Source organism: Schistocerca cancellata, chromosome 8 (genome assembly GCF_023864275.1).
Source record: "Schistocerca cancellata isolate TAMUIC-IGC-003103 chromosome 8, iqSchCanc2.1, whole genome shotgun sequence".
Lineage (NCBI taxonomy): Eukaryota > Metazoa > Arthropoda > Insecta > Orthoptera > Acrididae > Schistocerca > Schistocerca cancellata.
This window is the reverse complement of record NC_064633.1, coordinates 427,157,481-427,175,870: the sequence shown is the minus strand read 5'-3', so window position 1 is coordinate 427,175,870 and position 18,390 is coordinate 427,157,481. Positions and strand designations below refer to the sequence as shown.

Here is an 18,390-nt window from a genome sequence, read left to right as displayed (position 1 = left end):
TGGACCCAAGTCTTGACAGAGCTCTATCCAGATGCGGTTATCGAAAGTCTTATGATAATGACGATAATTCGCTCGTACGAGGGTCGTTCGGTAAATAATGCCCCATTTTTTCTTAGAATGTATTTATTGTTTAGAGTCAGAATTTGGTGACAATATACATCAACATGTCTTGTCCATGCCCTGTTTTTCTACGTAGTCTCCATCACGTTCTACGGCCGTGAGCCAACGTTGTGGAAGCGTATGTATTCCCTCCTGGTAAAAGTTCTTGTCCTGTAGGCGTAGCCGTGTTTTCACTACATGACTGACACTCTCGCCATCTTCAAAGAGTGTTCCCAGTAGTAGAGAATCTTTAAGCTGCCCAAAGAGATGGAAGTCCGAGGGTGCCAAATCTGGACTGTAGGATGGATGAGGCAAGGTTGACCTCTTGGCATCTCATCCACGAGAATGACGCCAACACAATCCCAGAAGACTGTCAGCATGACTTTTCCGGCAGACAGGGGTGTCTTGAATTTCTTCTTTTGTGGTGAATGAGGATGATGAAACCCATAGATTGCCCTTTTATTTCCGGTGCAAAATGATGCACCCACCTTTCGTCTCCCGTGACAGAAAGGCCTCGCCGTCGGTCTCAAAACGCTCCAAAAATTCAGATGAAATGGCCTTCCTTTGAATCTTGTGGTCCACTGTGAGTATTCGTGGGAGACCTTTGAACATCCGAGAGTCTCGATCATTGCAGACGCACTTCCAACACTGAACGACAACTTTAGAGCAATTGTCGAGTTGTGATGCACCGGTCGGCAGGAATAATGGCATCGGCACGATTCAGCATGTCTGGAGCAGTGGCTGTGACAGGATATGGGGAGCGTGGCTGATCATGGAGCTCTGTTTCTGCATTTCCTGAGGCTGTAACTTACTTTTCCCATCGCCCAGCTGTACTCCTATCAACGGCAGCATCGCCATACACTGCACACAAACGTTTATGGATGTTCACCACGGTTTCTTTACAAGAATTCTGTAACAGCACGCTGCTTGTAACGTGAGTCGTATGTAGACGCCATTTTGACGCTATACTATAGCTCTGCCATTTGCCATAACGGTTCGAAACTTCACCGGCGCACAGAACAGACATCGAATGTGAAGCACCAACAAGGACGTTTGTCGATGTGTATTAACGGCTTTTTTTTTAATGTGGGTCATTACTTGTAGAACGATATTCGCATATGACCCAATAGCTACGTTCCATTAACTTAATGTGTGTAATAAATTAATGTAAGTTTCTATTTTAGTCAGTAGTGTTGATGACTTTATGGACAAATCCCTTACTCATACTTATTTCTAATAACTTGTCAGTTTGTACTGAAATGAATATATCCCATTTTTTGTGACGATGGATACCCCCCTACAATCTCGACTCACTGTGAGATTGAACTTCATGAATTTATTTCATTTCAGCCTTGTTTACAGAAATAAGCCGTAATATTCGTACTTAAACCTAATGAAGTAACGTGAATTATTTTAGAAGTGGGAAAAACTACCTCTGTGTCAAATGATTCAAGTGGCTGTGAGCACTATGGGACTTTACTTCTTAGGTTATCAGTCCCCTTAGAACTACTTAAGCCTAACTAACCTAAGGACATCACACACATCCATGGCCGGATTCGAACTTGTTACCGTAGAGGTCGCGCGGTTCCAGACTGTAGCGCCTAGAACCGATTAGTCACTCCGGCCGGTACCTCTGTGTCGCTTTCATTATTGAAAGTCACATTCCCTATTAAGAAGCGAGCTCATTAGATATAATTTGCTTAAACGACATAAGTACTTTTGCAACGTAATCCTACATGAACCGTAGTAGCAAGCCTGAAAGAGCAAATGGGCTCAACGACGACTTTGGGAATTTCAGTTCAGTTCAAAAATATAAAATAAAGGGAATTACCTCAAGTTCCAAGTGATTAACTTCCATCTTACGATACTAGATATGCACTGTCAGCCTCGGAAGAACTGGAGGTTGACCGACCAGCAGAGCTACACTTACCTCTAAACCTATTGCTGCTACTCTTTTCTACATCAGCCATACTGGTACATGCGTGCCTCGGCAAACCTCGAGTCTACAGATACCAGTGTGGATGACCATATCATTATTTCCTTTCCTTTTATTTAATTCCTCTTTTGCCCCAATTTATACATAAGTATTTGCAGTTTCTCCATATGAAATAATAATTGAGGAAACGATTGTTGTGACCTGTTGACATTAATTTGATACTCAGAGCGTCCACTTGATCTAATAGGTTGAAAGTTAAGCCGTTGTCTTTAAGATATCTGATGTGATATACTGACTTTAGTCCGCAAGTTTTGATCACTTACAATTTTTTGCAGACCGCTGTCTAGTTGCCTGCAGTCTACCTGAATAAAGGGGTATCTGAGAATGGCACATGACCAGCGGAATCTTCCTCTCCGTGCTCACAGACTAGTGTGTGACTATGTCCCACTCACCGCAGATAATATGTGGGATAAGGACCGTGACCTATTAATAGATGCACCGTATCTTGAGTTGGGGCTATGAAGCGCAGTTTGATCCTGTTCCTCATGTTTGGTAATATGATGTAAACATGCCTTGCAGTACTCCTTATGACCCAGTCAGCCTGCCACTCGCCTAACTTCCAGGCTCATAAACGTCTTTTATGAGTAAATGCGTTCGTGTGATCTCGTTGACACGATCTTTTTGCTCTCGCCCCAACCAACACAGCGCTGCTCTGTAACCTACCACAATATCCATCAGACATATCCCGAGGGTTAGCAGTAAACCTTCTACAGGTGTAGTGAGAAAGCCACCGGTGAGCCTCAGAAGCACGCTCCGCTGACTTCATCGCAGTATAGTTTAGTAGCTGTCTAGTCTAACGCGATGGGCCCACATGGTTGCAGCGAAACCCACAACTTCGTTGAAGATAGCTTCTTAGTATGACCGCACCACATGTAACGGCAATTTATAGTCAGCAGTACTAGTGCGGACAGTCTTATACGTAACTTTGGCCACTTCCTGAGTAACAGATTCAATGTGTTCTAGAAAGATTCTTTCCTCGTCAGGAAGAATGCCTAAATATCTGTAAACAGTGCCACGTTTTGCAGATATTCCATCAAGCCCCAGGAAAGGATTTCTGGCAAGAGAAAGTCTTCCCTTCAGAAGTATGTATGTGGCTTTATGAACAGCTACAGTCAGTTTCTTGCTATTGCACCAACGCTGATCTCAGCAGGCACATCATTCGCCTTTTCCTCAAGTCTCATCCTGGAGTCTGCAGACACAACTGCTAGAATGTCATCCGAGTCTGCGACAACACCTTCGGTAGCATCAGCCCGGTCTGATAGATGTAACAGGGGTTCGATACTAAGATCCCAGAACAGTGGACTACTTATGGAGCCTAGAGGGCAACCCTTGGTAACCTTTTCGCTTACCTTACTCTGCCTCGCAAACCTCTGGACGCTACGTCCACTACAATAATCTACAGACTTGAAACTTCCTGGCAGCGCACACTCCGCTGCAGAGTGAAAATCTCATTCTGCAATGTAGAGACTTCTTATAGAGAGATCTGGGGACCCTACGTAATCGAAGGCTTGCGGACATCTCAGGCCACCAATGATTGTCGAAAGGGCCTGCGATGTTAATCATGAGCGTGACTGCATACTTCGTTGTTGAATTTTCTACAACCTGAAGAGCTCTATTGACCGCATCATCTATAGACTTCCCTTTTGTGAGTCGATATTGACACTGGTTTAGGCCCAAGAGCTCCCTGTGCGCCTGCAACCGATCGCAGAGCAGATGTTCCTAGACTTTTCCCAAGACGTTTAATAAGCAAATAGGTCTATAGATTTTCGGTGATACCGGTTCTTGATCTTTTCCCTTTTTAATCACTACTACTCTAACTTTTTTCCACAGCGGCGGGATCCTACCTATTCGCAACGCCTGCTATCAAATATGGCACTATCTATGAACCTATCATCGGCACAGCCTCTGGGTAGACGCAGTCCGGACGAGGAACCTTGCCAAGTTTGAGCTTGGAAATGGCGACAGCAACTTCTTCTTGAGCCAAATGTGTCACCAACGTCTGATTGTCGTACTCGTTACCTAGTTCACTTCTGCGTTGTGCGTGAGTTTCAGTATCTTTGGCTGTGTTGTCATCAGGAAGTACGGCGATAAGCAGATATGTTGCTGACTCCCTCCAACCAGCTGTCGTATCATAGTAGGTTCCTTAAACTACTCAGTCAATAATTTATAGGTCTTCCTCATGTATTAAATTGCCGTTGTCTTCGTAAAAGTTTGTGCCAGTATATTATTTTTGTTTGCTCAAGAATGTTTTGCAGCGCCTCTTCATTGCCCTGGAGTCATCGAACCTGGGAGTGCTCTGTGATTGCCTTAGAGCTCGTTGATAAGCTCTTCTTCTCGATCTTACGCTTCGGCTCATCGTGGGATGTTCTGGGCTCCAAGGGATTGCAGCCTGACTGTTTGCCTTATTCTTACGAATATAAATGTCCCGCGATCTTAGCAAGAGCTCGGTTAGTACCTGCGCACCCAAGTCTACAAGTACCGGATGCGATTCCATTGGAATTGCTGCAAAGTAGGCAACTCAGCCATCCCAAACCGTTTTTGTGATGTCCAACACACTCCTGCTTTCCTGTGCTTTCCAACTATAAATCTTAGCTGCTGCTTCCGGTTTGCTAGAGTTACATCTGTGTGTACCTGTTAATAAGATGACAGCGTGTGACATTCAATCATCCACATCAGAGGAAAATTTCAAACTGCAAAATATATCACTGAATATACAAAAAACAGTAATTTTGATTGATGTAGTTTGAAATAATATCATGTAAAATGACTGTAAAGCATATTTCAGTATATAAGACATGAATACTGAAACTATTAATTATTGAGCAACCATTCAACTTAGTTACTGTCAAGGCACATTCATTACAAAATTAAAATTCGTCAGATCAATTAAAATATGATTATATCCAGAAATGAAAATGAGACTGTTCGTAAATTTTCTTGAGCGAGAGGATTCTGACTTTTGGAAGTGTTCAAAGTCACATAGATGTGCGTTGAACGATGTCTTCCAAAGCTGTCTGTGGCTCGATGGTGGAACTGATGGCGATTTATGCCCACAAATACCGAGGTACGTCGTTACATTCATCGAGATGTGAGCAAAATTAGATATGTGACTGCTTCTATGTCTGCTTCCTAGGACACTTGCACCCTGGAAGCAACTACTAACGTCGTCCCTTTACGCAGAATACTTTTCCATCGCATAAAACAGTTACTTTGGTCTGGAAAGTCTGCGAAAAGGCCCTCCATGCTGCATCCGTGTGACGCCGCAAGGCAGGGGATGACACGGGGCGGTAGACACCCACAAGGCGTTCATGGCCTGGTTACTGTACCATTAGGCACCGACAGAAACCAGCAGCAAACACGCATTGTCGAACAGATATCCTAGATACTATTTGTAGATTCAGAATGTAGTAGATACATATAGGATAGGAAGAGAACTTGAGGATACATAATCAAGAGCTACATACCAAAGAAATCGCTTATACCAGTAAAGTCATAGACTAGCCCCTTTACAGCTACTGTTTGATTTCGGTATCATATACTTTACCTGTCCTGTTTCATGTCTTTTGCAGGCAGAGTCGGCATCACACTGAGCACTAACTGGTACGAACCTTTGGACGACCGAGAGGAGACGCTGGCAGCACAGGAGCGTATGTTCCAGTTTGAGGTAGGTTCAGTTTTCCTTACGTTGCTCGTCCACTTCCAGAGAGTCCTAACGTCGCGTCAAGAATGATGGTCATGTCTGCGATGCAAACTGTGACTATATCTGTGTTTTAGAAAGTGTTATCTACAAAAAAGCCATGTACTAAATGTAGTGCCACCGTAATGGAAAATCGTACTGCTAATACTATGAAGAATCTCTACTGGCAGCTAGTTTTTACTGGGTCGTTTTATTTTACAATCTGCTCTTGCTATTCAGTAGAGACTGCTTACAAAACACTTCTGTCATCTGCACTAAAATGCTTCTGCAGCATCTGTAATTTGTATCAAATCGGAGTAATAGATGTTAAATGTATAGAGAAAACAAGAAAGTAGATAAACCTCGGATTGCTTCCTAAACAGAGAGCGTAAAAGAACCGCTGAACAATACCTGTTGGGAATCACACGTAGACTTGTACAGCATCTCATGAAAACTTTTATAGAATATCCCAGCAAGTGGTTTTCGCAAGGGAACGGGTGAATATTCTCCAGCTGCCAACGTATCATTCTCATAGGCATTACGAAGTTGACGCTTCGTCCGTGAATGGAACTGGTGTGCACTGTTTTCAGTGCAATGCGGATACTAAGCTGACTGCAGCAAGAAACCAAACTAAATGTAATAATTCCATAAAAAGCCGTCGGAGATCGTGGAAACCTCACACCAGCTCAGAATATATCCCAGAACAATGTCTAAAAGTATGTGAGCGGAGTCCCGCTAAACCCTGTACAGGGTGGACAAGAAGTTCCTGTACCCTTCAACCCCTGTTTAGTATCAGCTTCATTATACAGGCTGGTAGCTATGTTCAAATGGTTCAAATGGTTCAAATGGCTCTAAGCACTATGGAACTTAACATCTGAGGTCATCAGTCCCCTAGACTTAAACTACTTAAACCTAACCTAATCTAAGGACATCACACACATCCATGCCCGAGGCAGGATTCGAACCTGCGACCGTAGCAGCAGCGCGGTTCCGGACTGAAGCGCCTAGAACCACTCATACACAGCGGCCGGCGTAGCTATGTTACTTTTTATCAGTTGTAGGAATCAATTATTGGAATTCATTTTTATATGTCTTCACAGTTCCAGCCGCAATTGCTCTGGAGTTTAAATTTGTAGCCGTGATAAATGAGAGCCGACGCGGTTACACTATTGACGGACGCTTTGTAACAAGTGTGTGGGTGCAAGAACGACAACACGCAGGGCAGACAATGAGACTGTTGTAGGAGCATTCCAAGAAAGGTTTATTAAGGCCCACCGCGAAAGGCAACAGTTGTGGGTTGGGAAAGACGTGCTTTTGCTTTTGACTTCGTTAAAGACAGGTCTCGGAGAGGAAGGAAGAAGACTGTTTCAAGACAATTTCCGCATGCCGTGAATCCTGCTAAGGTTATTTTTTCAGATGAATATGCTGTTTATCACAGCTGACGTGCTAAAAAGGGGAAAGATACTTACATGTGTAAGTGTAATGGTCAATACCTCAGCTGATGGAAACGGGTCTCACAGAGCGCATATGGTTGCGGGAAGACGGAGCACATACTCACTACACTCATGCAGAGTGCTAGTTCCTAAATGAACAATTTTCGACACGGTAGATAGGTCGAGGTTCATCGGTAACACAAGCCACCTTGATGTGGCCACCATGAAATCCTGTCCTCACCACACCTGACAGCTCATTATGGGGAGTCATTAAAGCGCATGTATCTGTACTTCGTTATGTTACAAACGAAAAACTGTGCAATTCTCCTGAGGATGTATTTCGGACTATAACATGGGACATGTTAAAACATATGCCACGTAGAACATGCAGGCATATGGAAATGTGTTTACAGCATGATGAGTAACATATCGCTGTATCGGAAACTAAGTACGTAAGTATGTATTTGTGCTAAAAACAAAGCAAATCATCAGGTTACCTTCCATTAGGAACGTGGGTGCACACAGCGACTGTGATATGATTTATAAATTATAGAGCGCAGCAGTCTGTGGTCCTTTTTTTGCAGGTTTCATTTGGCAAATCCAGATTTCGGCTAGTGCCAAGTCATTATCAATGCACTATTTTCTAGTCTCAATACATGTCAGTTCCCTGTTGTTCCGGCGTCAGTCACGACTATTTCTGCGCTCTATAATTTATAAATCAATTAAAATCAATTAGCATTCGATACTAGAGGATGTGAGGACTTCTCCCCCACTCTGTGTAGTTGAAAGATATCGTTTGTTGTACATTTTAAAGTTGTCGGGGTAGTCGTCTATATAGACCATCATCATAAGAAGCATGCTGTAATAAATTGGATTTATGTGTTTGATTTCTGAAACATGCTATCTCCTTTATTGGGCTTGAACTAATATCACCGTGACATCATTATGTAATGCTGAACTGACTACTAAATATCACGGTAGGAGGACTCACCAGTATAAAAGGCGGTGGGGAGAATTGTGTTGTCAGTAGAGAAGCAATAATAGCAGAATGCGTGACAGTGTCTTGAAAGGAGGATATAAGATGAACATCAATAAAAGCAAAACGAGGATAATGGAATGTAGTCAAATTAAGTCGGGTGATGCTGAGGGAATTAGATTAGGAAATGAGACGCTTAAAGTAGTAAAGGAGTTTTGCTATTTGGGGAGCAAAACAACTGATGATGGTCGAAGTAGAGAGGATATAAAATGTATATTGTCAACGGCAATGAAAGCTTTTCTGAAGAAGAGAAATTTGTTAACATCGAGTATAGATTTAAGTGTCAGGAAGTCATTTCTGAAAGTATTTGTATGGAGTGTAGCCACGTATGGAAGTGAAACATGGACGATAAATAGTTTGGACAAGAAGAGAATAGAAGTTTTCGAAATGTGGTGCTACAGAATACTGCTGAAGATTAGGTGGGTAGATCACATAACTAATGAGGAAGTATTGAATAGGATTGGGGACAAGAGAAGTTTGTGGCACAACTTGACTAGAAGAAGGGATCGATTGGTAGGACATATTCTGAGGCATCAAGGGATCTCCAATTTAGTATTGGAGGGCAGCGTGGAGGGTAAAAATCATAGAGGGAGACCAAGAGATGAATACACTAAGCAGATTCAGAAGGATGTGGGATGCGGTAGGTACTGGGAGATGAAGAGGCTTGCACAGGATAAGGTAGCACGGAGAACTGCATCAAACCAGTCTCAGGACTCAAGACCAAAACAACAACAGCGTAGGCCAGGTGTTCTCAGTGACTTCTTTCGTGGACTAATCATTGGGTGCCACGTGAGTAAGAAATCCAGCAGAGACATTTCAGCCATTAAAAATCTGCCCAAATGGACAGTTGTTGATGTGACTGAAGTGCAAGCGCGAACGAACAACCACAGCTAAGGCAAAACCAGGTTGGTTTGGGTTGATTTGGGGAAGGAGACCAAGCAGCGAGGTCATCGGTCTCATCGGATTAGGAAAGACTGGAGAGGAAGTCGGCCGTGCCCTTTCAAAGGAATTGTCCCGGCATTTGGATTTAGGGAAATCACGGGAAACCTAAATCGGGATCACCCGAGGTGGGATTGAGCCGCCGTCCACCCGAAAGCGAGTCCAAAATCAGGCAGACCTCATGTATTGACGGTCAAACATCGTCGAGCATTGCGGAGGGTGGTCATAAAAAACTGCATGTGACAGTGGAAGTAACGACTTGTGTCTTCGTAAGCGCTACCAACAGTCCAATCTGCACAACAATTGCGCGTAGAGATTTAAAAAGAACGCGATGCAATTGCCATGTACTTCTTCATAATCCGAACATTTCTGAATTTCTTGAGATGGTGTAAAGAGTGACGCCACTGATCAGTGTAGGACTAGAAAGGAATTATGTGGATCGATGAGTGACGCCATACCCATCAGCAATCCGATGGAAGCGTTTGGTTTCGGTGGATGTCAGGAGAACGTGGAAAGCAATGTATAGGACAGGAGGCCGCTGCCAAGAGGAATGTCTCTTGAAACACAAAATTCCTTAAACAAATACTGTCATTACGAAACATGAATATTAGCTACAAATAATTAATAATAACAAGTAATAACAAATGAATAGCTGCTTTATAAAAAACTTGTACCTTTAGGAAAGGAAACTGGAACACGAAAGGTCTTTTAACAACCCTTCTCTATCCATACACAGTCGTTATATAAACTACATGAAACATGCTCATGAATAGCTTCTGATAATTCACAATACAGGGTGTGTCAGTAACTATTGCAACCTAGAATAACACCGAAAGTATGATAGGAGCTGAAAAGTTTGTGGGACAAATGTTGCATGGGACAACGGGGGCCATAAATGACGTTAGTTTGTTGTTGATAGGCGGGGTCGCATCATAGATGTGAAGGTCAACGTTGTTTTTTTTAAAATGGGATGCTATAGTTTGGTATCCATTTTCTGATATCGGCTATGATGTGTAACAGTAAGGTCTTTGAAAGTCAATGACTGTCAGAAAGGTGTCATGAACGTCCATTTACAGAAGGTGTTCGAAGTTATGACCATCGGTATAAGTGCAGTGCTGCAATCTTCTTGTCGTGGATTGAGTGGTATTCCTTATCACTTCGGAACTTATCGAAGCACATGCTCTGACAATTATCTCTCGTACATCGTGCAAATAGTCCATATTCGCCAAATGCGCCATATCCATCTAACGTGCCACTGACATGTAAACACCATTAAAGGGTTTCGCAATACAACACTAATAGCAACTTTAAGACTAGTACCGTCGAACAGAGCGAATGTGAATGATGTATTCCTTCGAAGAACAAGTCTATATGCTTCTAATTTACGGAGAATTCCAACGAAATTCAGTGAGAGCTACAGATTTATGTGCTGAAATGTATCCTCAACGTACTCACGCTACAAGTCGTACATTTAATATGTATATAATAAATTCAGAACAACTGGATCTTGAACGCATCGGAAACATATCCGGCAAAGGATAGTTACTAACGAAGAAACGGAAATTGGTACTCTTGCCACTGTGGTTTGAATTCCTTGTGTTAGTTCTCGTCAAATCGCAAGGGACTGTCATGAGCCAGAGTGGTGTTGTTCGTGTTCTGCATCGTAAGTATCATCCTTACCATATGCCTCCACCAAGAATTAACTGGTCGGATTGTATGCGAAGCATTGAATTCTGCCGATAGGCTCAATTTCAGATTCAGAGGGATGACACATTTATTAATTTGATTGCATTTACTGACGAGGCTACATTCACGAACCACGGAAATGTTAATTTACATAACATGCATTATTGGGCAACTAATAACCAATGTTGGCTGCGGCATGTTGCATACCAAAAACCGTGATCGGTGAATGTACGGTGTGGGATTCTGGAGGACAGAATTATAGGACCCTATTTCATTGAAGGAAATCTTAATGGTAGGAAGTACAACACATTGCTGCAAGAAACATTAGTTACCCTATTGGAAGAAATACCTTTAGGAACAAGGAACATATTGTGGTATCACCACGATGGGTGTCAAGCACATTTTTCGCTGATGGCCAGAAATGAGTTGCAGAGACAAGTCCCAAATCGTAGGATTGGTCGCGGAAGAGATGTGTCGTGGCCGACTCATTCGCCAGACTTGATGCCTCGTGGTTTTTTCTTGTGACGATTCGGAAAAGACATTGTTTATAAAGACGTTCCAACTACACCTGAAGATATACGAGAAAGAATTGTCAGAGTTTGGTTGTTTTGGGAGAGGAGACCAAACAGCGAGGTCATCAGTCTCATCGGATTAGGGAAGGACGGAGAAGGAAGTCGGGCGTGCCCTTTCAAAGGAACCATCCCGGCATTTGCCTGGAACGATTTAGGGAAATCACGGAGAATTGTCAGAGCATGTGCTTCGATAAGTGCCCAAGTGATAAGGAATACCATTCAACCCATAATAAGAAGACTGCAGCACTGCATCGATACCAATGGTCATTACTTCGAACACCTTCTGTAAATGGACGTTCATGCCACCTTTGTGACCTTCAAAGACCTTACTGTTACACATCATTGGATTCTTCTCGATAGCCCCTATCAGAAAATAATTACCAAACTATAGCATTACGTTTAAAAGAACAAAGTTGACCTTCATACCTCTGAAGCGACGACCCCACCTAGCAAAAAAAAAACCGTTGTCCCATGCAACTTTTTTCCTACAAACTTTTCAGCTCCTATCATACTTTCGGAGTGATTCTTGGTGGCAATAATTAGAGACTCGCCCCTTATATCACAAGTTGTACATTCTAGTTTCTATTACGGCTACACACCCTTTTTTTCACTTTTGCTCTTTACACTAGCATATGACACAAAGACAGTTTCTTCAGCCGTGTCGTAGGCAACTGGCACTCTCTTAACCTGTTACAGTTTGGCCTGTACGCGAACCCTATCTTGGTGGACGGCGACTACCCGGCCGTGGTGCGCGAACGTGTGGACAATAACAGCAGAGCCGAGGGGCGACCCAGGTCGCGCCTGCCCAGCTTCACAGAGGAGGAGAAGAGGATGATCAACGGTCAGTAGAACAACAGAAGGGGCTTGATTACTCATCTTTTCTGTTTATCAATCCCGCAGTCAGCTAAGGCGCTCTTAATTACATACTACTACAAATTAATCTATTAATACTTAATTGAATGTTTCACCCAGCAACTTAAGTATCATTTATGCATCAACATTACTATCTTCTGTGCCTGTTGCCGACACATCTAAGATCTGCCGTTAGTACTACAGTCATTAGGAATGAGGGTGCCGCACATTGTACGCTAAACTGAGGGTACTCACTTGTCGCGTGTACGATGCATGTTCAGGGAGTAAGTGTAATGTGGTTTTTTGATGGTTGGGAACCCTTTGTGTTAGAGGAAAATCCGCTCACCTGACGAAACACTGCACGAATACGATAGTACGTAAACCCATGTTGTAATGTCCAGCTGTGTGAAAGATGGCGGTAGGAAATTCTGCCAAGTGCCAGACACGTACTGTGTTCCGCTTCCTTCTCGCGGAATAAATAACACCTACCGAAATTTTTTCGTGAATCAAAACGGTTACGGCGAAGATGTTATGAATAGAATAAGCGTGGGTAAGAGGTGTAGGTAGTATAGTGGGGACAGAACAAATGAACGAACAGAGGAGTGGAAGACCTTCCATTTTGACTGATGAATTGGTGCAGACAATCGAGGGAACTGTTTGTGAAGACTATCGATTCACAGTGACTGTCATTTCTGCGGTTTTTCCAGATCTCTCTAGAATTCTCTGATACGAGACTTCCACAGAAACGTGGGTTAGCAGAAACTGTGCACATAGTACGTCCCAATACAGCTGACAGAGCAGCTCGAGGAAGACATCTCAGTAGCGGCCACGAGTTTCTGGAGCGACTTGAATTGGAAAGTGAGGAATATCTGAGCTCTGTTGTGACTGAATATGAAACGTGGGTGGCTCATTATACGCTTGAGACAAAAAGACAGTCGTCCAAGTCACCCACCTACCAAACGAATTCTAAACCAAAATCTCGGGCAAAAATTCCTACTCTCTGTGTTCTAGGACAAAAAAGGCACCATTTTGTTCGAGTCTGTGCCTCAGAGGGGCACCGTCAACGCACATCGATATTATGAGACCCTGAATCAGCATTCAAAACAAAAAATAAGGAAGAATCAGCAATGATCAACGACATGAGGATGCAGAAGGCAATGGAAACCACTGCATTAAAGACACGTGACGTGTATACACAGGACATGTGGCCTGTAATTGAAGAAGTGTCATGATGATCTCCCCATTGGCAACAGATTCCGGAATAGTCCCCCATTCGGATCTCCGGGAGGGGACTGCCAAGGGGGAGGTTACCATGAGAAAAAGATTGAATAATCAACGAAAGGATAACGTTCTACGAGTCGGGGCGTGGAATGTCAGAAGCCTGAACGTGGTAGGGAAACTACAAAATCTGAAAAGGGAAATGCAAAGGCTGAATCCAGATATAGTATGGGTCAGTGAAGTGAAGTGGAAAGAAGACAAGGATTTCTGGTCAGATGAGTATCGGGTAGTATCAACAGCAGCAGAAAATGGTATAACAGTTGTAGGATTCGTTATGAATTGGAAGGTAGGGCAGAGGGTGTGTTACTGTGAACTGTTTAGTGACCGGGTTGTTCTAATCAGAATCGACAGCAGACCAACACCGACAACGATACTTCAGGTATACATGCCGACGTCGCAAGCTGAAGATGACAGATAGAGATAGTGTATGAGGATATTGAAAGGGTAATGCAGTATGTAAATGGGAACGAAAATCTAATAGTCATGGGCGACTGGAATGCAGTTGTAGGGGAAGGAGTAGAAGAAAAGGTTACAGGAGAATATGGGCTTGGGACAAGGAATGAAAGAGGAGAAAGACTAACTAAGTTCTGTAACAAGTTTCAGCCAGTAATAGCGAATATCCTGTTCAAGAATCACAAGAGGAGGAGGTATACTTGGAAAAGGCCGGGAGATACGGGAAGATTTCAATTAGATTACATCATGGTCAGAGAATCCGAAATCAGATACTGGATTGTAAGGCGTACCCAGGAGCAGATATAGACTCAGATCACAATATAGTAGTGATGAAGAGTAGGCTGAAGTTCAAGACAATAGTCAGGAAGAATCAATACGCAAAGAAGTGGGACACGGAAGAACTAAGGAATGACGAGCTACGTTTGAAGTTCTCTAACGCTATAGATACAGCAATAAGGAATAGCGCAGTAGGCAGTACAGTTGAAGAGGAATGGACATCTCTAAAAAGTGCCATCACAGAAGTTGGGAAGGAAAACATAGGTACAAAGAAGGTAGCTGCGAAGAAACCATAGGTAACAGAAGAAATACTTCAGTTGATTGATGAAAGGAGGAAGTACAAACATGTTCCGGGAAAATCAGGAATACAGAAATACAAGTCGCTGAGGAATGACATAGATAGGAAGTGCAGGGAAGCTAAGACGAAATGGCTGCAGGAAAAATGTGAAGACATCGAAAAAGATATGATTGTCGGAAGGACCGACTCAGCATACAGGAAAGTCAAAACAACCTTTGGTGACATTAAAAGCAACGGTGTAACATTAAGAGTGCAATGGGAATTACACTGTTAAATTCAGAGGAGAGAGCGGATCGGTGGATCCATCAGAATTTCTAAAATCATTGGGGGCAGTGGCAACAAAACGACTATTCACATTGGTGTGTAGAATGTATGAGTCTGGCGATATACCATCTGACTTTCGGAAAAGCATCATCCACACAATTCCGAAGACGGCAAGAGCTGACAAGTGCGAGAATTATCGCACAGTCAGCTTAACAGCTCATGCATCGAAGCTGTTTACAAGAATAATATACAGAAGAATGGAAAAGAAAATTGAGAATGCACTAGGTGACGATCAGTTTGGCTTTAGGAAAAGTAAAGGGACGAGAGAGGCAATTCTGACGTTACGGCTAATAATGGAAGCAAGGCTAAAGTAAAATCAAGACACTTTCATAGGATTTGTCGACCTGGAAAAAGCGTTCGACAATATAACATGGTGCAAGCTGTTCGTGATTCTGAAAAAAGTAGGGGTAAGCTATAGGGAGAGACGTGTCATATGCAATATGTACAACAACCAAGAGGGAATAATAAGAGTGGACGATCAAGAACGAAGTGCTCGTATTAAGAAGGGTGTAAGACAAGGCTGTAGCCTTTCGCCCCTACTCTTCAGTCTGTACATCGAGGAAGCAATGATGGACATAAAAGAAAGGTTCAGGAGTGGAATTAAAATACAAGGTGAAAGGATATCAATGATACGATTCGCTGATGACATTGCTATCCTGAGTGAAAGTGAAGAAGAATTAAATGATCTGCTGAATTGAATGAACGTCTAATGAGTACTCAGTATGGTTTGAGAGTAAATCGGAGAAAGACGAAGGTAATGAGAAGTAGTAGAAATGAGAACAGCGAGAAACTTAACATCAGGATTGATGGTCACGAAGTGAATGAAGTTAAGGAATTCTGCAACCTAGGCAGTAAAATAAACAATGACGGAACGAGCAAGGAGGACATCAAAAGCAGACCCGCTATGGCAAAAAATGCATTTCTGGCCAAGAGAAGTCTACTAATATCAAATACCGGCCTTAATTTGAGGAAGAAATTTCTGAGGATGTACGTCTGGAGTACAGAATTGTATGGTAGGGAAACATGCACTGTGGGAAAACCGGAACAGAAGAGAATCGAAGCATTTGAGATGTGGTGCTATAGACGAATGTTGAAAATTAGGTGGACTGATAAGGTAAGGAATGAGGAGGTTCTATGCAGAATCGGAGAGGAAAGCAATATGTGGAAAACACTGATAAGGAGAAGGGACAGGATGATAGGGCATCTGCTAAGACATGAGGGAATGGCTTCCACCATGGTACTAGAGGGAGCTGTAGAGGGCCAAAAAACTGTAGAGGAAGACAGAGATTGGAATACGTCAAGCAAATAATTGAGGACGTAGGTTCCAAGTGCTACTCTGAGATGAAGGGTTTAGCACAGGAAAGGAATTCGTGGCGGGTCGCATGAAACCAGGCAGTAGACTGATGACCAAAAAAAAAAAAAAAAGAAAGGAAAACTGACAGGGGGAGGAGAGAGAAATGTCCCTGTTGCACGGCAAAGGCAGTGCTCACACTGCCTTAACCACTAACACACTCTAGGACTAATTACTCCCCTGCCCCCCCCCCCCCCCCCGCCGACAATTGTATTTCCTGACTTGGGGCATTCAGATTAACATCTTGTCGAAAGTTGGTACGGAACTGGTGGGAGAGTCCGTCGAGGAGGGAATGAAGAAAATTGTGCCACAGCTCAACCCATGCATTGACAAGTATTGTGTGGGAAAATAGTAAACGTATATGAACAGTATCCTGTTAACTTTATTCAGATATGATTTTTCTAAAAAAATTAAAAATCTAATGCACTTATTTTCCTGCCATGCCTCGTATGCGTGGGTCACTCAGACAGCAGTGACGTGTGTCAATCTAGAGGGGTTCAATGAGTGTTCTGCAGACTGAATACAGTGGATACCGGTTTGCGAAGGAGGAGCTTCTGCTACAGGACATTATGCCACTTGCTTTCGAGTTGGCAAGTGAAGCACGTGTGACACGAACCTGTGTTTGTAGTGGAGCAAATGAGAGCCGTGTTTGTGTAGAAGGAAGAAGCTTTTGGTCAGACAATGTTATCTAAATAATTCATGGCATTCGGATCTGGAGCCAGACATTGTGAAAGGCAGTAGGTGTTGTGGCAGGTGAGTTGATGAACATAGGTCATGTCGCACGTTCTAGGGTAAAGATTACAAAGTGCTGAGCCGTGATTGTTCTCTGCTCTCCTTAACAGTTAATGTCCAAGGACCCGCTCTCCCTCTGGGAAGGATGTTGTTAATGAGGGTATAACATAATTACAGTTCACTACCTTGTAAACTGTAGCCACGAAAGCATTCAGAAGCTGGAACCGGATCCGAGGCAGAAAAGGATGTTCATACATTTTCAACCCTACTGTTTTGTCCCCTCGTGTCCTGTCCTGAGTTCGGGTTGGGGGGGGGGGACAATTTGCAAGTGGGAGAGGGAGAGGTAATGGCACAGATTTATATACTTATATGGATATGGTGTCTATTCTTTCGGACATGTTCGAAAGAACAGACACTATTGATGACCTGCAGCCGTCTAGAACAGAATTATATATTAGGACCTTCAGCTGCTGACGGGCGTTGATATGTATCAACCGGGACTCGAACCCGGGATCTCCAGCTTACATGGCAGACGCTCTATCCATCTCAGCCACCGAGGGCACAGAGAATAGTGCGACTGCAGGGGACTACCCTGCGCACGCCTCCCGCGTGACCCATATTCTCATCATATATGTCCACACACTACATTCGTAGTGTTCCTACCCAATATACTCATTACACGCGGAAGACATTCTTACCAAGTCCCGTAAGAGTTCGGGTAATATGTGTGCATTCGCACAGAAGAGGACGGTCGTGGCCAGTATTGCCAGAATTATAGACTTATATGGATTTCCATAGTCCCTGCAGTCACGCTATCCTCTGTGCCCTCGGTGGCTCATACGGATAGAGCGTCTGCCATGTAAGCAGGAGATACTGGGTTCAACTCCCGGTTGGGGCACATATTTTCACCTGTCCCCATTGATATATATCAACTCCTGTCAGCAGCTGATGGTATTAATATATAATTCTAGTTAAGGCACAGAATCGGCGTCATGGTGCAACATTGACACATGCCTGAATAACGGCAGTGGGTCCCACAAAGACCCCCAGTTCTGCAAAATTTACGATGCAACCCATGTACCTTTATTGGGAACTTTATAATCGTCCCTGTACAAATACATCAATTGACTCATTCCTAGACGTCAGTGAGACAGACAAACTCCGCTGAGTGGCTCTGTGTCGCTGAACTGGCGTCTACTGGCCGCATGCGATATGTTATGAGTGCAGGAAGGGCTGTCTCAGCATTTAGGCATTAGTGAATGGCTGCCTCTGTACACAGACATTTTTAAAGTACCTAAGAAACGTGCACAGATGTCATCGAAGGTGTTGAAATCTTCAGGGGCACTTTGACATTTTATTCACGCATGTGTCAATGTTGCACAACCATCC

General features: G+C 43.3%; 1 protein-coding gene across 1 annotated transcript in view; it reads left to right on the top strand.

Annotated features, from left to right (window-relative positions):
• Positions 1–18,390, top strand: part of LOC126095610 (lactase/phlorizin hydrolase-like) — a 223,849-nt gene that overhangs the window by 179,346 nt on the left and 26,113 nt on the right. The window contains exons 19-20 of the mRNA XM_049910379.1: positions 5,665–5,759; positions 12,134–12,278. Coding sequence (XP_049766336.1) covers positions 5,665–5,759; positions 12,134–12,278 — 240 coding nt within the window. The remainder of the gene's footprint in view (positions 1–5,664; positions 5,760–12,133; positions 12,279–18,390) is intronic.